General features: G+C 38.9%; 1 protein-coding gene across 1 annotated transcript in view; it reads left to right on the top strand.

The window, feature by feature from the left end:
* IARS1 (isoleucyl-tRNA synthetase 1) overlaps positions 1–22828 on the top strand; it is a 115485-nt gene extending 92657 nt beyond the window's left edge. The window contains exons 27-34 of the mRNA XM_048488688.1: positions 208–320; positions 3122–3217; positions 4932–5108; positions 9802–9913; positions 10967–11092; positions 13309–13449; positions 14172–14324; positions 22226–22828. Of these exons, the coding sequence (XP_048344645.1) occupies positions 208–320; positions 3122–3217; positions 4932–5108; positions 9802–9913; positions 10967–11092; positions 13309–13449; positions 14172–14324; positions 22226–22308 (1001 nt within the window). The 3' untranslated portion in view covers positions 22309–22828. The remainder of the gene's footprint in view (positions 1–207; positions 321–3121; positions 3218–4931; positions 5109–9801; positions 9914–10966; positions 11093–13308; positions 13450–14171; positions 14325–22225) is intronic.
* Positions 22829–23256: the final 428 nt, after the last annotated feature.

The following is a 23256-nucleotide window of genomic DNA, read 5'->3' as shown; positions in this document are numbered from 1 at the left end:
GTTTCGTTGAAATCAAAAATATGTTAAAGGGTTTTATTTTGAAAGCATTATCGAGAATGATTTATAGAAGATAATGATGTGTAACAAAAACCCTCACGAGATCTTGCTACTGTTTCAGTAGAAACAAAAATGTCATGTTAAAGATGTATATAGTAATGCAATATTTATACAATAACTGTTGGTAACTGTTTAATTTAAATAAATCAGGCACCATTGTTGTGGAAGGACATGAACTGTATGAGGAAGATCTTCGTCTGATGTACACCTTTGACCAGGCTGTAGGAGGATCTGCCCAGTTTGAAGCACATTCAGATTCTCAGGTATCAGATACAGTAACCATGGATAGAAATGGGTGAAGGCTTCCAGACTGTTGGCATCCATTGTCATGCTTCATTGCTTTTTTACTTCACAGTGTAGAACCAATTTTGGAATATTTCCCTTTGATGGCAAGAGGCAGTGACCAAGCTATAATGAGTTGCTGACCCTCAAAAGTTTATGTCAGCTTAGTAGAATCTTAGTGATAGTAAAGGGAACTGTCTGTTGTCAGGAATGGCCTACCTGAGGAAAAAGATACTATACTCTCTCGTTCCCAGTCTGATGTCTGACCTTGTTATGAAACAGAGGAAAATAGCTTTAGTTGCATTGGTGGATGAGCTCAGCCTACAAATGGATATGTTGTTGTCTACCCATAAATGCTGTTGGATCTGATGGTAGCCTTTAACATAGTCAACAATTCTCTCTTATCTACCCATTCAGAGTGTGGTTTCAGAGTGTCCTGTGTTGCACTCTGTTGGTTTCATGCTTTGTCAAGTCTACAGCAGAGAATTTTCCTTCAAATACTGTACATTGATTCAGAATTATGGAAATTTTTATGCTGTGTCCCCTGAAGGTTCCTACTATTATCAGTGTACTAAAATATTACATGAGACACTTGAAAGAGATATTCCAGAGATTTGGAACTCTGGGAGTCATCAATATGTTGATGACAGCCTATTCCTTGTTTCATGGATCCTCAATCTTTTTGAGTCCGTGGGCAAATTTTGGGATTGTAATTCAGGGCGTTGGGTGCAGTCCCAAAATGACTGCTATGGGAGTGGAGCCAACCACAGAATGGTTACTGTGGGAGGCAGAAGCCCACACAGAGGGGAATTTTTAAAAAAAACAACTATACTTGGAAAGAGAAATAAGAGAGAATAAAACTAACACTCGAGTGGGAGCCACTACCAGAAGAATGTTATTTTAATCTGCACAACCAATCAAAAGCCCTGTTTTCTAAAAAAAATTTGGCGGGTGGCAGTAAGGTGTTAGCGGGTGCCTATGGGTACCATGTTTGGATCCTTTGCTCCAGATATAGCTTCCTGTGTCTTGAATGCGGTGTTTATATGCTGTGAATAGCTGGATGAGGATGAATAAGCTGAAACTGAATCCATATAAGATGGAACTGATAGTTAAGAAAGCAGATCTTAGTGGAATGGATTCACTTAACCTGGATTGAGTCAAGTTAACGCTATTGGATCAGGCATTAAGTGTTCTCTTTGAACTTCATATTGGTATTGATTTTGAGCTATCTTCTGTTAGTTGCATGTGATTCAGACACTCTCTTCCCTTCTTGACTGCTGATGTGTTGGCACTTACCTTTGCCGCTGTAACTCCCGACTCATCTTCTCTAATGGGCTTCATGTGGGGAGTAGCGTGCCTTTCAGTACCTCACTGCTTGGGCCCTGGGTGGCCTCAGTAGAGAAGCCCAGAGAGTTGGCAAGCATCCAGGGGTTGTCTTCCTCTCACTCACAGGCCTCTCCTTTTAAGTTGCGGGAGAGGCTCTGAGCCCATCCTTCTCGGGCCTTTCTCAGCCCCTAAGAACAAGTCCATCCAGATTGTGGGAAACCGTCCCCCAACAAATCAGAAGGGTAGAGCTACTTTGCCTAATAAAGTAGCCTATTTTTTCTTCCTATATTTACCTAGTCCAGTTGAAGCTTCCCAGCTGGCCTTGTCCCAAGTCATGGCTCTGAAAGTCCTGACTTAACCTTTCACCTTAGCCAGCCCTAGCACTGAAAAAGTGATTGGATCTATGGCAACAGGCCAGCCATAGAATATGCATTCCTTGTGCATCCTCTCAGTGACTGTAGAATGCAGCCTTGGATTGTCCCCCTCCAAGCCCCTCATATTTGAAAGACCGTCTCTTCTGTTGCAGATGTGCTCACTGAGTCTGCTCAGCTCAATAATGTTTATTGGAGGTTCTTTCCTTTTGTTTGTTTGGCCTCATTGGGAGAGTTGGGTTTTTTTGTTTTCTTCAGCCTATGAAATAGGCTATCAAAGGAAATACATAACATGCCTTCTCTGGTAAGGTTCTGTAGGCTTTAACGTGGTTTTTTTTCCCATCAGACATTTGACAAATCTCTCTGTTTCTGGTGGTTGTATTTTTTGTGGGAAAAATAGATTCATTATAGGGATGGGTTTTAGTAAATGTTTTTTATGCTTCTGTTGTGTCTTATTTTACTGCTGTATTGATTACTTGAAGCTACTTGGAAGGCAGTTTAAAATGTGATATGAATCTTTGAAATAGAGAATAGAGCAGCCCATGCTCAGATAGGCATCTTTCTACATAATTGCAGAGAGCGCAGCTATATTGCTTTTCTTGGTCCTGCTCATTAGAAAGGAGTTGTAGTGGGTGAGTGCAGCTTCTTCAAAGTGCAGTAGTGTTAGGAATTTTCTTGTCTCCCACTAAGACCTGAAGACTTAGCTCCTTGCCATCTGCATTATTGTTGGGTGAAAAAGGCAGGAGATAAAGATCTACGTCACCACTTTGCGCTATGGCATTGAAAGCTATGGAAAACTATCTTGTGACAAGATGGTGGATGGGATTTAAATAAACATTAGCTTCTGACCATTGAGTGCTTATTGTCATACACTGCATCAGAAAAAAGGTATTTACCAAAAGTTAATTACGACTTTTCAGAAATGATTATTTTCAGCTTGATCCACTGAGAGTGTCTGAATTTTTAAGTTACTTTTTAATATACACACTATACAATATATGATAGAACACACAACTGTACAACCTGGATTTTATTTGTTGTGTTGTTTATAGCATCTGTTTGTATTTATTCCACTCTCTCTTAAGGTTTTGGTTCTGTTGGATGTTACTCCTGATCAGTCCATGGTCGATGAAGGTGTGGCACGTGAAGTAATAAATCGCATCCAGAAACTTCGGAAAAAGGTCAGCAAATCTAAGGACTCAAGCACTTCGGCATTTCAGTGGGGATGGGGGGCTGAGTGCCCCTTCAAGTTGCCTCTATGATTGTACCGTCCTCTTTTTAGTTAAATATAAACCAGAAACTTTGTGTATTAAGTACTGTCAAGTCAATTTTGACTCAGCGGTGACTCTATGTATTAATGACCTCCAAACCATCCTATTGTTAATAGTGCTGCAAACTGAAGGCTGTGACTATATAGTCAATCCATCTCATGTTTGGTCTTCCTCTTTTCCTGCTGCCTTCAACTTCTCCTCACATTATTGTCTTTTCCAGTGAGTCTGGCTTTCATATTGTGGCTAAAGTATGATAGTGTCAGTTTAATCATTTTAGCTTTTAGGGAGAGTTCAGGCTTGGTTAGATCTAGAACACACTTATTTGTCTTTTTGGCGTTACATGGTATCTTGAAGGCCATATGTAATAGAAACAAAGGGCAACCCCCCATTTCAATTTAATAAATAAAATCAGATATGGCATTGTTAGTTGTGAATGGTATAGATATTTAAATAGCAGTTCATCCTTTGCTACTTGCTATACTATATCTGATTATTTGCAGTGGTTTCTGTGAAACCGGCTTCCCTACAGCTTTTTTTTTTTTTTTTGCCATAGCTTACGACCAGCATTTTTTGGCAAGTACCTACGTCCATTCCTACTTACTATTGTAGTTGTGCCTTACAGGAGCAAATTTAGCTCTTCACTTTCTTTGTGGTCTCAGTGGTATTTCCCTAGCACATTGACTTTAGGTCAAGTTCAAGCCACCTATTTTCTTAAGCATCAGTGTCTGCAGTGGTATCTGAGGGTCTATTGTTCACATTCCTGCCACTCTTTCTGTCTTTGCTTACTGCCTTAGTCACTTCTACCTTTTATTTTGTTTGCTTTTAGTACCTCAATTTAGCTACTGATGCTGACCATGAAATGGGTGTATTAAAGGCATTACACTGTGTGTGTGTTTTTATGGTACATCTGAATAGGCAGACTTCTCCTCCAAGTCCGTGCTTTTGGTTTCTCCCCTCTCCCCCCACATGTAAGCTCATATTTAGCTCTGGCCAAATCAGCTGCAGTATTGCCAGAAACAAGATCATTAAGCAGATCATAATAACAGTGTGTCTGCAGAGAGACAAGAGAAATCAATGCTTTAAATATAATAGGAAAGTATTGAAGGAAAAGTCTTTGTGTGGGGGTGTATGTATGACATAGGGACTGAACAGATGGCTATAAAAGGAGAATAAAAATTGAGCATGACACAGGTAATTGTGTGTGAAGGTGACCTCTTTGTGCTAAGACAGAAATATCTATAAATAAACTTTAGATTCAGACAGAAACAACCACAGACTTAGAACAAAACGACATTAATTCAGTTAATATCCTTATTCTTGGAATAATTTTTGATTGTCAACAATTAGTAAAATGAAGATTTTTTTCTACAAAAAAGACCAACTTCACATGTAAAGCATAATTATATATGTTCTCTTTAAACCATTTTTTAGATTGTTAGCTTAGAAAGTAAATGTCTGATAAAATATGCAATTATTTCTTTCCACTTCCACAATGTTTTAAAAATATCTTTGCTTGACTATTTTAGATGTTAACTTTGGTCTGGTAATAACCAAAATAGGTTTTGCTTTCTGGAAGCAAAAGTGAACTATGATTGTTCACCACAGTTGCTGATTTTTATTACAGCGCAATCTAGTTCCCACTGATGAGATTACGGTATACTATCAAGCACAACCAGAAGGAGATTATCTTGATACTGTGATTAAGGAGCATACAGATTTCATTTTTGCAACAATAAAGGCAGCCCTGAAGGCATACCCAGTGCCTACCTCAATAGAAGTGCTTATTCAAGAGAAAACCCAGGTAAGAACAAATATAAATCTTTGGGAGAATATTCACCTAGGCCATCAACTGAATAATGTATTGTTCACATTAAATGTTTATTGGACTAAGCTCACTATATCCATTTCAGATGTTCATATTATATAACAAGTTTTAAGGTTCAAGAAGTCACTGGAATCTTCCAACTGTTATGTGCATAGAGTTATATACCACCTAGAGGTCTAAGCCCTCTTTTGGTCATGTGTTGTTGTTTTTTTATATATATAAAAAGAATATATATATTCTTATTTTCACTAGTGATCTCACTTGCTGCTTTAGAATTTGTTCAGATTAAACCTGGTGAATGTATGTATGTTGCAGCTGTGGAAGGTTGATAAGAGAGTATGTTGATTTCATGTGCTGTCAAGTATTGTATTGATAAATTCTTATGTTTGCCCGCAAAATTGTTTAATGTTTCAGTCCACAAATACACATCTGCACCCTTGTTATGTAGTCGTCTCAGCAGCCCACCAGAGAACATAAAAAGTCCCATTCATAGATCATAGATTCATAGATTAAAGGGAAATTGCAACAATAAGGCATATAGCATTTTCCCCTCATGTTTCCATCTTCAAAACCCTCATGTCAAATTTTCGAATGGATTTTTAAATTGAGAGGATTTTGGTGGCTTTCTGGCTACAGAGACCATTTTTGAAAAATAGATAAATGTAATAGTGGTATGCACACTCATGAGCATCCTTCCTGATTTGGAACTTTTCCCATTTCTGATATATCTTCATCTTCCTACATAGTTTATTGTTTCCAGGAGTACTGTTTTCTGCTTCAGTTGAAGCAGAAGTACCCTACTAGTTTAGGTCTTCAGGGGCAGTTTCATTATGAGGGTATATACTGAGCTTTACTGTGCATAGGCAGTCCATGTGAATACCTGATTTTGCAGAAGCCCTGTTTGCATGGTTTCCCTGCTTCCCTTTTGTGTGTATGTTATAGGGGAGGGAATGATGTCGATCACTTAGCAAGCATTGTATGCAGGGTCTCATGTTAAGTCTTTTTTTCCCAGGTAAGTGTGAACTGGGGGTTGGATTGTCTGACTCTCCTTTGCCAGTTCCTCTCACCAGGTCTTTCTTCATTGGATGAAATCTTGCTCTATTGAAGGAAACCTTGGCAGATCAGACCTATAGGAACCAATTTAGTGGAAGGAGATTATAGGATCCAACCCTGGATCTATAACTTTGGTTTAGGAACCCAACATAATTTTATTTAATCTAAACTCTTCAGTGCTGAACAAATCTTCGTATCTTTTAAATCTGAACAGCACAATACATCCAAGCAAAAAAGATTTATGTATTTTGTGCTTTCACATTGAGAAGGAACCTTCTTGTACTGAATACTGCATGCTTTCAGATTATCTGAAAGAAGAAAGGCAGTCAGTTAATTTTTTTTTATTTTTTCAAACCGTATAAGATAAAAGAAAAATGTAAATATCTAGTGATGACCTTGATATGTCAGAAGCTAAGACATCTTCTTATTATTTGAACTTTGAATTAGTTCATGAGCATAGAATGCTGGATTTTATAGTGTATGATTGGTTAGCAGTTTGGGAATGCAATAAAATTGAAGCACATTTGCAAAGTGTTGGTGATGTTCCAATTGCTTCATTTTTAATTCAGATAATTAATTCAGATTCATATAAGTAAAACACTGCCAGCCACTGAGCATAAATGCTTATGATTCTGGGGCAGTCAAAAATGTATTTATCTTGAATTTAATGGACTAGTTTACATGGGGCTAGGATCATGATTTTTTAAAAATCTGTTAATTAGATTTTAACTGAAGCAGTGTTTCAGCATAGGAAATTTAAACAATGACTGCTTTTTAGAAAAGGTGAAAATATGACTGTGTATAACTATTTGAAAAAGAAAATGTAAACATTCATTATATTATAGAAATAAAGACTCACATTTTAGTCAACAACAGACCATGAGTTTCATAAGTGGACTCTAAAGTATCTAGAATAGATTGTTTCTGCAGAGAGACCTATCTTTTACTGTGACAGCCATCATGTTATTGTTAAGAGCACAGATCAATCCAAGTGACGCACTTTAAGTTTAGCTCATGTTCAGTGGAAGAGTTAAGGACATTCTTGGCACTGTATTGGTTTCAGAGTGGATTTGTGTCCTTACCTTTGTCTGTATCATATGCTAATTGATCTTTTGACTGGAATATACACTTCGTGTTCTAATGTATATATCCTTACCTGGATTGGTCTAAAACACAGGTGTCAAACTCACGACCCTCCAGATGTTCATGAACTACAATTCCCATCAGCCCTTGCCAGTATAGCCAATGCTCATGTTGGGAAGGACTGATGGGAATTGTAGTTCATGAACATCTGGAGGACCGCGAGTTTGACACCCCTGGTCTAAAACATGATGACATTTGACCAAGGGGGGCTATATATGTCTCCCAAGTCAACCGAAATGCTCTAGTTGCTATTCAGTGATTAGACCAATGAAAGTCCCTATGGTATTAGTAACTTGCTATCTTTCTGCTGGCTAGGCCAGTGTTGCCCAGTGTAGTGCTTATGGGTACCATGGCACCCACTGATGTGCTTCCTGGTACCCACTTTTTCTTATTCCCCAAAGCAAAGAGCCAATTCTGGCTCATTCAACCTCACTGGAGCAAAAGGTGATTCAAAAGAGCCCAAGAGACACCAACTTTGTGTCTCCTGGGAGCAGAGGTGTACAGGGCCCAGATTGCGCCTGGAGTCAAAACCTCCTCGCGTGGCATGGCACCCCGCCCCGTGCGGCATGGAACCCCTCCCCCACGTATTCCCCTTCAAGCCCCACTTACCTGAGCCAGCAAAGTTGTGGGATTCTCTTGCGCTGGGCCTGCTGCCTGGGCAGGGAAGAGAAGCCAGCTGCGCAGCAGCCAGCCCCTCTTCCCTGCCCAGCAGCACCTGTGGTGCCCACAAGGGAAGGGGAGAGAAGGCTGCCGGGCTCCAGCACTGTTTCTTCCCCTCCAAACAGCCCGGCTGCTTGGAAAGGAGGGAAGGGGCTGCTGCTGGAGCTCCAGCAGCGCCTATGCTGTTTCCCTCCGCTTCAAACAGCCTGGCTGCTTGGAAAGGAAGGAAGGGGCCACTGTTGGAGCTCCAGCAGCGCCCGAACCACTTAGCTCCCCTCCAAACAGCCTGGCTGCTTGGAAAGGAGGGAAGGGGCTGCTGCTAAAGCTCCAGCAGCACCTGCACCGTTTCCCTCCACTTCAAGCAGCCTGGCTGCTTGGAAAGGAAGGAAGGGGCCGCTGTTGGAGCTCCAGCAGCGCCCGAACCACTTAGCTCCCCTCCAAACAGCCTGGCTGCTTGGAAAGGAGTAAAGTGGCCGCTGCTGGAGTTCCAGCAGTGGCTGCACCGTTTCACTCCCCTCCGAGCAGCTTGGAAAGGAGGGAAATGGCAGCTGCTGGGGCTCCAGCAGCCCCCCTCCCATTTCTCTTCCCTCTGAGCAGCTCAGAAAGGAGGGAAACGGCCGCTGCTGGAGGTGCCGTGGCGGCGGTGCGAGTGGAGGGCGTTGTTGGAAGATCCACAGGGAAGACTCACTGGTCACGTGGGGGGCCAGTTTTGCGCCCCTGCGTGACCAGATGCCGTGCACTCGGTGACATTGGGTACCTCATGTCACCAGGTTAATACACCTCTGCCTGGGAGGTCTTATTTGGAAACAGCTGACTCCATTATAGCTGAATGGTTGGCTTGGAACCTCCCAACACTTTATGGCACCTCGCAATACTTTATCATTAGATTCAGCCACCATGGCAGCCATGTTATTGTGGTATGCATTATCAAAATTCTGAAAGGTTTGAGCATCTGGGTTATGATTTTGCCAGCCATCTGTCAGTTGGATATGTGTGGCACCCTTTCACAAGTTTGAATGTTTATGATTAAGTGCTAATCTTCAACCAAGTTCCATCCATTAAAATTATCTCCTATGGATTTTTTAAGTCTCTTGAGTGTTACAATGTAAATGATTCCTTCTGTTGTGTATTCTGTCACACTGTTAATCTGTTCAACTTTTTTGTGGGGAGTTGAGGTTTATAAATTATGTAAATAAATAGAATTGGAGTGGCCAGGTTCTGGGATCAGTACATTGTATGACAGTTTAGAATAAATGCTATATTGTGTTTACCAGGCATTACTTTATTGTGTTTGAATGTAATGAGTGTAACTTTAAATGTGTATATAAATGCTTACAAAAGAACTATAAAACTGTTCAGCTGTTGAAGACATTTGTGGGGGAATTCATACACTTATGACTCATGTTTTATTATTTCAACCTCGAAATTTTCCAGATTTCTGGTAGTCAGTAACAATTGTACCCTTACAATCAGAACTGCAGACAAGAAATACAGTGCATCACTATACTAGCTCCCAATCCATCTGTATGTTTCTCCTCAGATTTCTAAAGAAGAGGCTCTTTTTCTGCCTTTGAGTTAAAAATGGAAGTTTATTTACGAGGGATATATTTTGAATGTGTCTGGAGTTATCTCTGGCAAATGCTCTCCACAGTTGTCTACTATGAAATAGGTGCTAAATGCGCAAGAATATGTAATAATGTTGCTAATATGCAAGAGTTCCTGACAGTGTCACAAACTGGTGATACTTGTGAAATACACTGTGTATCCTTTCTTAGAATAATGATTGAACAAAATATAATTGTCGTTTGTTTAGCTGAAGGGATCTGAACTGGAAATTACCCTTGCAAAGGGAGCTTTACACCGCTGTATTGAGCCAGCATGTAATTATGTCATTCTCAACATCAGTGTCAATGGTAAAGAACAAGGTATGGATACATAGATCTTTTTTTTTTTAAGGAAGAGGTTGCTGTGTAATGCATCAGGGATCACTTTGGGTTGATAGCTATAACTTCATGCCACTGGTCAAAACTGCTGATTTTCACTAATACCGCATAAATCACAATACATCCAAAAAACAATTAACTGCAGAAAATACACTTTGTGCTATTCCTGCTCCAGTTGAAGACAGCCCTGCCAACTGTACCTAATTCTTGTCTTTCTAGAAGATTGTGAAGGAGATTATTAAACTTTGTGGGAAGAAGGGAGATACTTGTTAGAAAAGAATAAAAATGATTTGGAAGACACTGGTTGGTGACTGTTTACTTGCTTTAATAATTTAAAAATGGTAGTATGTAACAAATATATTTAAGGAAATGAAATATTTATGGTTTGACATACCATGGGTCTTTGTAGGGTGTACTAATGGCCAGTATTCATAACTGTGAACAAAAAATGTGAACTTGATAAATAAATGTTCTGGCTATCATAGGTTTTTAAAATGTAATATCCAAACAGAGAGCTATTTTTTTAAAATGTTGTGGCTAGAATCCAGAAAGCTGTTTAGGTTCATACAAGCGTCTGGATGTTCTAGTGAGCTTTTTTTTCTGATGTGGAAAAGCTGACTACTGTTCCACATTTCAACCAGTTTCTAAAGTGCTACGCTTTGTGGTTCAAGGTCGGGCCATTGTTCAGGAAAAATAAATCTTAAACATCTTTGAGACCATATCACGTATCTGGCTATTTCTGGTTATTTTAAAAGACCTACTTTTAATATTTCAAAAGAACTTCAGCCTCCAGGATTGTAGTCAGGAATCTTATCCTCTCTAGTATCATTATCGTAATGACATGTTAGACAGCCTTTCTGTTGATGTAATTTTAGATGAAGATACAATGGTTAATTAGTTCCTGGGATAAGAGAGATCTGTGTATTCTGACTTACAGTATTTGTTAATAAATACTGGTAAAGTGTAATGATTTCTGATGTTTTAGTATAAGATATTTGGTTTCTTTCTCTCTCTCTCTCTTTCCTTACTCCCCAGATGGTATGGTGCTGTTGGAAAATCCTAAAGGAGATAATAAATTAGACTTCAGCAAACTGGTTAATGCCATCTCATCCATTTTTGGTCTGGAAAATTCAAAGCTTGCTATTTTCAGTGGAAAAACAGGTTGGTGGTTGATTTGACTGACAATGACACACTGTGTATATGTGTGTGGAAAACTAATAGTGTGTGACATTTGAATATATATATATTGTGTACTCTCAGACCTGCTTTTTACTAGATCTAGGCCAGATACTTAATACATGCTGCACAGCTCTGGATTGTTTTATGATTCTATTTGCATGAGACTTGCAAATGCCTTAACAGCAAATTGCAAATGCCTTAACAGACCAGGTGCTCGGGAGCAACAGCCGCAGAAGGCCATTGCTTTCACATTCTGCATGTGAGCTCCCAAAGGCACCTGGTGGGCCACTGCGAGTAGCAGAGATCTGGACTAGATGGACTCTGCTCTGATCCAGCTGGCTTGTTCTTATGTTCTTATGACTTCCAGATAAGTTTGGTCAACTTATTCTTGTGTACATTTTAGATGAAGATACAATGGTTAATTAGTTCCTGGGATAAGAGAGATCTGAGATATATGTTCCTGGGATAAGAGAGATCTGAGATATATGTTTGATACGTAACAGTTTTACGTTACGAAGGGCTGCAGTAAGTGACGAAGGTGGGTCAGCCCCACTTTAGTGCGAGAGAGAAGCACTGTATCGTCCACGTAGTGTAATGCCATTAAAGGTTGTCTGCCTAGACAAGGCAGTGTGCCTCCATAGACGGAAGGGATTTTAGAAGGTTGTTCAGGAATAAATTAAATAGAAGAGGAGCAAGAATGCAACCCTGTTTAATGCCTTTGTTAGAGGTGATTTCGTTGGAGTAGAGACCAGATAAGGTGCAACAAATTCTGCAAGTCTCATCAGGGTTCCAAAGTTTGTCCAGTATTGTGCCCAGATAGCATTTTTAGCATGATTTCACCTAAAGAAAACATGTTTCTTGTAAAGACTTCTTGTCTTAGTAATATGGAAAAGATGCTGCCTTAAAAGCTGTGCAAATTACAAGCCCAATATTTGGATTAATATGGATAAAACTAAATTTTCCAGTACTCATAGAATGCTGATAATATGGTCTTCATTTTTTTTTTTTTTTTCTACATGTGTGTCGATTTAGTAAAATGTAGGGACGAGACAGGAGGAAACCTGCCAGTTAATATATATATATATATGTAATAGTTGCTCAATTTGTTGTTGTTGTTGTTGCATATCTGCTTACGATTTTTTTTTGTCCTAATATTCTAAACTCATAAGAGAAATGTAGATATATTGTTGTAGGAGAAAATTGCCAATGAACAGAAAATCCTTCTGGTTTTTCCTCTTTTAATTAAAACAATTTTTTTGCTTGCCTGTATGCTCGTGAGTTCGGTTGCTGTCTTGATTCTGTTGAGAAGCATTTGCCATTAGTTTGAGTTAGGGGGGGAAATGAATTCATATGAGCAATGTGCTCATCAGGCCTTGTGAGCACAAAGCAGTGTAGCTGAATCTGCGATGTGTGTGTGTGTCATTATTTAGTGATGAGGGTCACTGGGAAGGTTTTTTTTTTTTTTTTTTTTTTTTTTTTTTTTTTTTTTAATTTTTTTTTTTTTTTTTTTTTTTTTTTTTTTTTTTTTGTTTTTTGGTTTTTTTTTTTTTTTTTTTTTTTTTTTTTTTTTTTTTTTTTGTTTTTTTTTTTTTTTTTTTTTTTTTTTTTTTTTTTTTTTTTTTTTTTTTTTTTTTTTTTTTTTTTTTTTGCTGGTCCACTCAGCATTTTGAACTGAACATTCAGCCAGATCACCTTTACTGAAGCCCATTGAATTCAAATTCTGAATTATTTATCTCTTTTTAAATGGTTTCTCTTTACTGAAATAAGGCAAGTCAGGCTATCTGCATATCTTACATTTGGAGTTTTTTTTTTCATTTGAAACGGTACTTTGAAAAAATGTTGCTGTGCTTATAGTTCCATACGTACATGAAACATCTTTCTGTAACTTATACTATCCTTTCAGGGCTTGTTTTAATAATAAATGTGTTCTCTTGCAGCCTCCTTCAGCAGATATTCAAAATTTTTACTAGCTGAACAATTATATATATTAATGTGAGTTGCTAACAACTTCGGTATCCACTGCTTAAGTTTATAGTAACTGTAGAAGCATCCTAGAAAGTAAAACACTTAACACATCTGATGTAATGAGTACCATTCAACGTATTAGTCAGGTTAGCAAAAAAAATTGGAAAGAAGAGTTTTGTTGATTTTTTTTTGCATACTTCTGAAGCCCTGACTTGCCTTATTTGTCTTTTCAGAACTGAAAAACCAAACTGACCTGGTAAGCCTCAGTGGAAAAACACTTCATGTGACTTCAGGGTCAGCTCCAGCTTTGAACCATCCTAATGGTTCCCTCTGTCAGTATATAAATTTACTGCTAGTGAATGCAAAACCACAAGGTAATGTCTGTAGGACCCCAATCAAGTGACTCAATATGAAGTTTAATTACCTTAGGCATTGTTTTGAAAGCAGATTAAATATATGCCTGCCCAGAGCATTGGTTTTTTTGGTTCTAGTTGTTGTGGTCACATAGATGAGGCTCCACTGGCATCGTCATGTTACTAAATAATCACATTTGTCTGCCTGCCCCCAAGCCTGGCCTATGATGCCATAAAGAGATTAGCATGCAGCAGTATCCCATGCATATGCTTCTTATTCTAGGAAGTGTTGAGTGACAGAAGGTACTAGAAAAGGTCTAATATGATAGGAGGAGGAAATAGCAAATAGAAACATGAGATTTTTAAAATGCTGTCATCCTTTTCATTTCGGTTTTGTATTTGAGGATATGGCTGACGTGAACAACTGCTAGTTAAAGATGTACCGGGATGGTGGTATGCTTATCTGACCATCTTATGATATGTTATCATAAACTACCAATGTTATGTGTAGGTTAGTTCCAAATTCAATTTCATTTATACATATTATGAAAGTATTCTAGATGGTTCTGTGCAAGGCTTTTGCTGCCAAAACTTAACTTCAAATACTGGCTAGGATGTAGAATGATGTTCGTGTTAGTGACTGAGGCAGAAATGGAATTTTTGAGAAAAATCTGTGCTTGTAGAAGTCAAGAAATTGCTTTTTCTTTGCTTTACTAAGAATCAGAATAATTTATCTTCTGTAGAATGTCTGAAAGGAATGGTGGGAACCCTTCTCATGGAAAATCCTATTGGTCAGAATGGACTGACCTATCAAGGGCTCCTACATGAAACAGGAAAAGTATTTGGGCTCAGAAACCGGAGACTAAAATTGTTCCTTGATGAAGCATTAAAAGAGGGTAAGAACATGCAGTTGTTATTCTTTAATGGCAAAACTGTAGAGTAGATTCACTGTATTTCTTGCTGCGCTAAACATCATGTTGTGTCCCTCCTTCTCTCTTTTGTTTTCTGAAATTGTATATCAGCTGTACAGCCTTATTCAGCATCTGGGAGTATATCCTTTACATTACAGACTCCTAGTAACATATTTGTATTTGTTGAAAGACATGGAAAAACTCATTAACCAATTTTCTTATCTAGTACTCTAAGATAATTAAGAAGTACTTATCAAATACTTAACCAGGTTACACTCAGCCTCATTTGTTACAGTTTCTTACATTCCAAACATGGTTTAAACCATTGCCTCATGTGTCAGGGGATCTCATGCACCCAGCACATTCCTGGAATTGTTATTGGATATGTTCAGGTGTGAATAGGTCAGTGGCGTATCTGCCCAGGGACAAGGGGTAACCCCTGTCTCCGGCGCAACTAATCTAGTCACGTGGGGGGCGCAAAATTGGCTCCCCACGTGACCAGATGCCTTCGTGAAGACGATGAAGAGGACTTCCTGCTGCCTTGTTCTCTTTGGGCACCCTTGACCCTGCCCACGTCGGCCCTGGGGAGAGCAGAAGCCAGACTCCAGAAACCTGCGGGGGGCGCTGCCCCTCTCACCCCCCCACTCCCTGCAGCCCAGCCTCTGCTCTCCCCGGAGTCTTCTGGAGACGTGCTTCTTCTGGAGACGTGCTTTTAAAAGTACGGGGGCGAGGCTGGGGGTATGGCCCTGCCCCCCATGCTTTTAAAAACACATCTCCAGAGACTGGCAGTGGCTTCTGTTCTCCCCAGGCTGTGGAGAGCCCGGGAGGGCAGGGGTTGGGGGGTGCGGCCCTGCCCCTGAGCCCTGCCCCCAAGCATGGGGGGGAACGCCCGGAGAAGGCTTGTCTCCAAGTGCCATTTTCACCCCATATGCCTCTGAAATAGGTTCAAACCTTTCTGAGGAAAGGGTTGCAGGTTTTGGGATGAATGCATGTTGGATAGCTGTAATATGTCAGTCCCATTTTAGCATCAAGGCATGACAGGTACAATTTGTAATGAATGTAGGATTCCAGTAGCTACTAAGCTACATTTCTGAGACTAGTTTAGAAATACAAGCTGTTATCAGTGATATATTCTTGGACAATATGTCAGGACTGTTAACAAAAACATTAAATTTGGATAGAAATACTTCTCTGCTCAGAATGGATTTATAGTATTGTGCTGTATTTTGTAGTCACAATTTATAGTGGATGTTAAAAAGTAAAAATGATTTATATGAGGTAAGAGGAGATTCTTGACAGTACATAGGCAGTATTTAGTACATGCAAAAAAATTACATTCTCTTGTAGTTTAATCTTCAGATACAAGAAAATAGCTCATTGTGTACACTGATTGCATAAGATGCATTTAGTCAAAATGCTAGAAGTATCCAACAAATCTGAAACCATAGCTTTGGAAAGGACCACAAGATGTTTACCTGTGGGCTCCTTGCTGCAAAGTTAGACCATCCAATCAACAGTCTCTTTCCTGTCATCCGCAGCGTTGTGTATAATTTGCAAATTATAACAAAATGTCTCCAGAGCACAGAACATGGACTGAGGCAAGCAGACTCAAATTGCATGTTAGAATGGAACACAAAAATAATCTAGGTCAAAAGTAAAGTTTAACTGGAAGAAGATCCCTGCTTGCAGTTTTTGCAAATTGAACTAGCAAGACACAGGGTGGCCTAGTTCTCGCTGAGTTTATAAACCAGTATCTAAACTGCATCACCTAAGCCTGCAACTGGTAGCTCAGATGACTTGGGCCCTTTCCGCACACGCAAAATAATTCATTTTCAAACCACTTTCACAACTGTTTGCAAGTGGATTTTGCCATTCTGCACAGCTTCAAAGAGCACTGAAAGCAGTTTGAAAGTGCATTATTCTGCATGTGCGGAATGAGCCTTAGTGTTCCTCCATGCCTATAAAACCGTAGGAAACTAGTATGTTGGGGAGAGTGCTAATTTTCTGTTTGAGGGAATTATATTTGGCTAGAAGAGCATGTTGTGCAACCCAGTCATAGGTCTACCACCTGAGTAAGAAATAGGCTTATATGGATAAAGTCCACCAGTTAAGGAGGAATATAGTACCAAGTAAGTTCTTTTGACAGTTTCTTGTGCTTTCAATAAAATGTGGTGAATACTATTCTAGAATATTTTCATTTGAGTCTCCTGTCATTATACAAAGTGAAGAACTGAAAATGCAGCAGAGTCATCTGGGGTTTTCATATAACTCCAGATCTACTGTGTAGAATACCTTTCTCAAAGTGTATGATTTTCAACATTTGCAAGCATTTGAAATAGAAGCAATTGCTAGCTTTAAACTTAAAACATTTAGAAAAGACATGAAGAACAAATTATAGCAACTCCTGGAAATGAAAAATGAGACAGTACTTGAAATGCTGATGACTTGAGGAAACAAATATGTTTGTTGATTTATTGTTCCAGTTAAGTTTATTTTCAACTTCCATTAACGTAACAGAGCAGGAAAAAAGTTCATTACAGCAAATGTTCCATGATAATGTTTTAACAGTCATCTCAGTGAAATGCCTAACTTAGTAAAATAATTGACAAACAGAAAGATGTACAATAATTGGATGTCATTTACTTGACATGTCTCTTTCAGGAGAAGATCTCATACGCTTTTGTCCTACGGTACTTCAGTTACTGTTACACAGGTTTTGTGCATAATGCTAAGACCTCTTGTAAAGGCTGAACACATAGTTTGGCTTAATGTTCGAGCATCAACTTGAGAGATCAGTCATGAAAATCAAATAAAGCACTATGTTTTGTGCTGTAGCTTTACTATGAAATCCCTTCATATTTTAAATACCTTGTTTTGGCATTTTCTTAACTCCTGGAACATAAAATAATGGATTTAGCATGCTGATTTGTATTGGCTGTCTTAAGTTAAGGCTATTAAAATCCAGTTTTAAATCAAAGTGGCTACTTTAGAACTCTGCTGACATCAGACATAACTTATTTTGCTTGAATCACTAAATGTTTCATAAAATAACATTTCAGAAAGAACCATAATACTGTTTCAGAAATATTAAGACAAATTGTAGGCACATATTTTATGGTTGATTTTCAAGAAGTATTCATGAATACAATCCTGTGTTTTAAATGTGGATATATTTTAACACAACATATAAGAAAATGTATAGAGAAATTTTTCTGATTTTCTGGTTCTGATTTTCTGAAAAGTCAAGTATGAAATGAGATGACCTTGCTGTATATCAAGTAGATGCTCAAGATGGCTTGGGGTCAGTGGTGACTAAAAATGGTGGCTAGTAGCCGAGGAGCACTTGAGGAACCCAGTCTTGAAAATTCTGCTCATATTGTTTGCCCATCTTCATTGTTTTCCAGCTATGCATAGGCATTAGAGTACCATCATAATTGCAGGCATTCTTGCATATCCTGATCTCCTCTCTTGCATATCCTCATCTCCTTTGGTAAATTATGGCATGAAAACAATATTAACAATTTTCTGTGACAAGTCAAAGGCCCACAGGACTTGCAGGGAGGAATCTCATGCCACCATTGCCAAGCCCAGCGCAACTCCAGGGCCCACCACTCAGCTTTTAGGCCCAACTGGGACAGTGGTGGTGCTATTAGAATATAAGGTAACTTAAATCATAGTTAGTGAAAACAATCACAACATGTCTTTTTGAAAACAATGTTGTAATGTTCCAAAAGGTACATGGAATTCAAACTCCATCACAATTATTATTTATACGTTCGATTCATGAATTTGCAGGTGTTAAAATTCTTTCAGGTGCTTAAGAAGCAATAATATAATTAGCTGTATTGCTATTATCGGAAGTTTGGTCCAGGTTCACACATTATCTTTCTTGATATAATGAACCCAAGTACCTGGGGTTTTCAAGATTTATCAAGTTGTGTGAGTGTCTGTTACAGACTGAGTTTTTAATCCATGTGAATGTGATAACACATTGCTGGAGGTAAACTTAATGAAAATTGGTAGGCACAGCTCAGTCTCCTTCCAGGCATGAGGCTAGCAAATTGGTGGATTGAACTGTTTTTCACAGGATAGCGTAGGAACAAAATGTTGCAAATTTCCTATTATGGATGCTGTCTACCCGGAATGACAGAGCTCATTAAAACACGATGAAATAAATGTCAGCATAGCTTGCCTTGCTTTATGAAGCAATTGGGCTCTTATCGCAATGCAGATTATTTGCCGCTATGCTTTTTAATGCAGCTTTCACAGAAGCATACTGTTAGCCATCATCTTTGAATTTGCTTATTAAAAACAGATTTGCTCAAAGCTAGCTTTTAGGTACGTACTTGCAGTAGCTTTCAGGTCACTTTCTGTCAGTGGCAGCTAACCCTACATACCTAAACATGTATACTTTTTGCCTAATGTAAGTTACCAAATATTAAATAAATTATTTGGATCATCAGACTTCCTGGTTTGTACTGTGACACAGAGCTGAGCATTAATCTAGAACTGTGACTTGGCCTTAATGAAGGATTTGGTCCAGGTTCAGGAAAGTCAGCAATTTAGTGCAAAATTAAGGTATTTTTTCCCAGTCAGTTTTGATAACTGGAACAGAAAAGTGGGGTCATGTCCAATCTATAAATCCTTTCTAGCTGGCTTGTACATTTATAGTGTGATCACATGGATGTGACATCTTGTTTTTGCACTTGGCCTTGTCCTAGTAGTTCATATTGCATATTAAAAGGTTATGGTGAAAGTTTGTTTCACTGTACTCCCACCATACATTTTTTAGTTTCTAGCACAGGGGTAGGGAACCTGCGGCTCTCCAGATGTTCAGGAACTACAATTCCCATCAGCCCCTACCAGCATGGCCAATTGGCCATGCTGACAGAGGCTGATGGGAATTGTAGTTCCTGAACATCTGGAGAGCCGCAGGTTCCCTACCCCTGTTCTAGCATAAACTAAGGACGAGCTGTAAGGCCCAGGTGGGGAAAGGGTTGTTCTATATACTAGAATCTGTCTGCTGATATGCCGCTATGCTTTTTAATGCAGCTTTCACAAAAGCATACTGTTAGCCATCATCTTTGAATTTGCTTATTAAAAACAGATTTGCTCAAAGCTAGCTTTTAGGTACGTACTTGCTTTTAGGTACGTACTTGCAAAGCTAGCTTTTAGGTACGTACGTGCCACCTTTCCCTGTTGGTTGGTTCTTCTTGAGTGAACATTGGAGGAAAGATTCCATGGAGACTCCAAGAATATTTGAAACTCTTCTTTGTCAGGTTCTTAAGAGTGTGGTGTAGTCTTACCTGACATAGTTTGTAATCTTTATATTATGTACTTATTTGATTTGGTTTGTGGGCTGCCCTTCCTCTTACAGGTTCAGGGAGGCTTCCATCATAAGACAAATACGATAAAATGATGCATGGCAACCAAAAACCTAATCTGTTCTATAAAATCTATCTCTTTAGGGCCACACATCTCTTAGTTCTGAAAGTTTGGTGGAATATCTTTATTAAGCTTCTGTATTCCATCACCAGTATATGTAATAAAAGGCAGGCAGAAGTTAAGAGAAACTCATGGGTAGGAGGGCAAAAGCAAATGAAGAGATGGAGGAATGAATGGGTAAAGTGAATTTTTCCCCACTTTCTCATTTGATTTATTAACCTTTAAAATTAAGGCTGCTGAGATTTCTTTCTGCATACCAACATTCACTCATAGTTTGGCTTGTGGGTTTCCAGTCTTGTAATACTGTGGCTCTTCCAGCTGTGAGAATTCTGCTAAAACAAAATTTCTACTAATAGTTCAAATTTTTGTGTATATTTTATACAGCAGGAAGACTGGATACATAATCAGAATCTTTAGTTGGCTAAAGAAGTGTGCACTCAGTTAACACTTTCAGGATTCTTTCCTCTCATGCCCACTTTAACTACTACTTATTGCCGTCTGTTTGGCTATATGTTCTAATTGCTTGAGTTACTAGAACTGTCTGTGCAGAGTAGTAAAGTAGTAATTGTTTAAGAGGCTCCCTCTGGAATGTAACCACACCAAACTTTGGCTACTAGGGTCTACTGAGAGCATCTTCATTTCCTTTCATACCATCTTTTAAAGTCTGCAACAAGGAGATAATTTTTCATGGCATAGGAAAATGCTCACAAAACAGTCATTGCTAATGTCGAAGGCTTTCACAGCTGGGTTCAACTGGTTCTGGTGGGTTTTCCGGGCTGTGTGGCCGTGGTCTGGTGGATCTTGTTCCTAACGTTTCGCCTGCATCTGTGGCTGGCATCTTCAGAGGTGTATCACAGAAGGAAGTCTGTTACACACTGTGTCCAGAGAGAAAGGAATGTTTGGGGTATACATTGTCCATGTCCCAGGGTGAGAAAGAATCCTGAAAGTGTTAACTGAGTGCACACTTCTTTAGCCAACTAAAGATTCTGATTATGGACCCTTAAAGGGGGTGCCCCATCCCCCATTCTTTGCTAAGGAGACGGGGGCGAGCCTTTTGAGGGTCCATAACTTTGGACCCCCTGAACCAAACTGCACCAAACTTTGGGGGTCCCATCAGGACAGTCTCCAGATGATATTGTGAAATTTTGGTGCTGATACATCAAAAAATGCACCCCCTGAAGGAACATCCCAGAAATTTGCCCAAGAATCTTTGTTCTGCATTGAGTTTTCTGCATTGCTGTCAATGGGGTTAGGGTTAGGGCACATTTCAGAAGGCACAGTCTCAAAACTTTTATGGTCTCATCAGGAGACTTCCCTAATGATACCCCCCAGGTTTGGTGCAGTTTGGTTCAGGGGGCCCAAAGTTATGGACCCTCAAAACTGTAGCCCCCATCTCCTATTAGCTCCATTAGAAACAATGGGGGATGGGGGCACCCCCTTTGGAAGTCCATAACTTCGGACTCCCTGAACCAAACCTCACCAAACTTGTGGGGTAGCATAAGGACAGTCTCCTGATGATACGCTGAAATTTTGGTGCCGCTAGCCTAAAACTGCGCTCCCTGCAGGCCAAAAATGGAAAACCACTAAAAATACCCAAAAACGAACCCAGCATGTTGATGCCCCCCACAAGGTGGTGCCCTGGGCAGCTGCCCACCTTTCCCAATGGCCATTACGCCCCTGGTATTCAATTAAAACGTTTTGAATATGGAAATAAAATGTTTTGGGGTGAAAGCAACACAGAACTCCATGGAGGAAATGTTTTATTTCGTGCTTCAAAATATTTTAAATTAATTGTGTGAAAAAGCCCTGTGTCTTGAATCTAAGCAAAATGTTAAGATAATATTTCAGATGGTCAAGATCAGAGAACAATGGATCTGTTCTGATTATGCATTCTTGTATTCTGTGTGTTCAGAAGAATGGTGAAAAATAAACATAGAAACTGGAGGTTGAAAGCTTTTCCCAGTTCACATGATTACTGGACTGGTGTAAGAAGTAGTCACAGTGCAGCCGCTATCCCTTTTAGGCATTTGATTAATTGGACCTGTAATGAATGCAATTGGTAGCCGTGCCCCATGCCTGACTGTTTACTAGTACAAATCTTCTTGATTACTGTTGTCTCCTTCTGAATACCTGTATAATGAAGAATAACATATTAGGACTCTGACATCGTATAGTTTGCTGCACCAGAAAAGGCTTTTGAACTTTGCGTATTAAGTTAGATGCCCATATCACTTCTCAGTCTGATTTTTCTGTATATCATAAATAAAAGTGCAGCGTTTACAAGTCTAAATTCATCTTTTATTTCATTTTGATGAACATTCAAATATTGATTGATCAAGCTTCTTTGTTTGAATAATACAATTATTCTTTTGCTTTGAATATGGAAATTGCCAAAGCCTATTACAGCAACTACTAATGTTCCACATTATCTTTTCTTCCAGAGATTACAAAAGAGAGCTCCATGAAGGCCCTAAATACAAAGACTGTTTATGTTCATGTTGCACCAACAACAGCTGAATATTGAGTGCTCTATTTTTATGAATGCAATGATTTCAACTTTTCCCACGGAGTAGTCTTATTCGAAGTTGGGATGGGTTTATGAAGAATCCAAAATGGTGTGTGGTAATAGCTGAACAACAGCAGTGCTATGTAGAACATGTTTCTACCAGTGCATGTGTAATATGCTGCTTTTAGGTTTGAAATACACTGAATTTCCTTGATGTTCAAAGATGTTGTAAAAGCTATGCAGAGTAATGCCCCATCTCAGATATATAGAGATCTATGCAGTTAGTTGCCTGAAAGAAATCAGGATGAGTACCTCAGTAATTCTGTTCCCTGCCTGTCCTTTTATTGGGAGATTGTTGTTAGTTTTTCTAATGTTGCTGTTTCTGCATGGGGCCCTCATCATTCATATTGTGTTACATTTGCTTTATACCTAATTCAGCTTGGTGTTTATTCAGCATTGCTGATTGGCTGTTCATAAAATATTGACAGCAATTTTCTGTATTGTCCACAGTTTTGAACAATAAATCACTTTATCTAGAGTATTGTGTTTCCTTGTTAAATCGCAATTTAATTAAAACATTTTAAAGGAATGATATAGTGAATACCAGAGGTGGATGGTTAATGTATGATCCTAAAGTGCTGAGAAGTGTAGCTAGCTGGCTTATTTTAATTTAGTATGTTGTTTATATTTCCTTTACTAAATCTTTTAAATACATCTGTGGTATTTGGGTCTTAAAGCTGGTTTACTTTACACATATATGAGATTAGGTTTGTGAAAGTGATTTCAGGAATAACTTGGGTATTATTTGACGGAAAGCTCCAAGAACCTAACATGCATCTTTTATAAAATAAAACGTGGTGTTTCTTTACTGTGTCCTTTCTACCCATATCTTTTTAGTGAACACTAATGATTTGTTTCTGCTATTATGGTTGGGCTTAATATGCAAATTACTTTTCTTGCCTCATA

This window comes from Sphaerodactylus townsendi, linkage group LG03 (genome assembly GCF_021028975.2).
Source record: "Sphaerodactylus townsendi isolate TG3544 linkage group LG03, MPM_Stown_v2.3, whole genome shotgun sequence".
NCBI lineage: Eukaryota > Metazoa > Chordata > Lepidosauria > Squamata > Sphaerodactylidae > Sphaerodactylus > Sphaerodactylus townsendi.
This window is presented reverse-complemented; position numbering and strand designations above follow the sequence as displayed.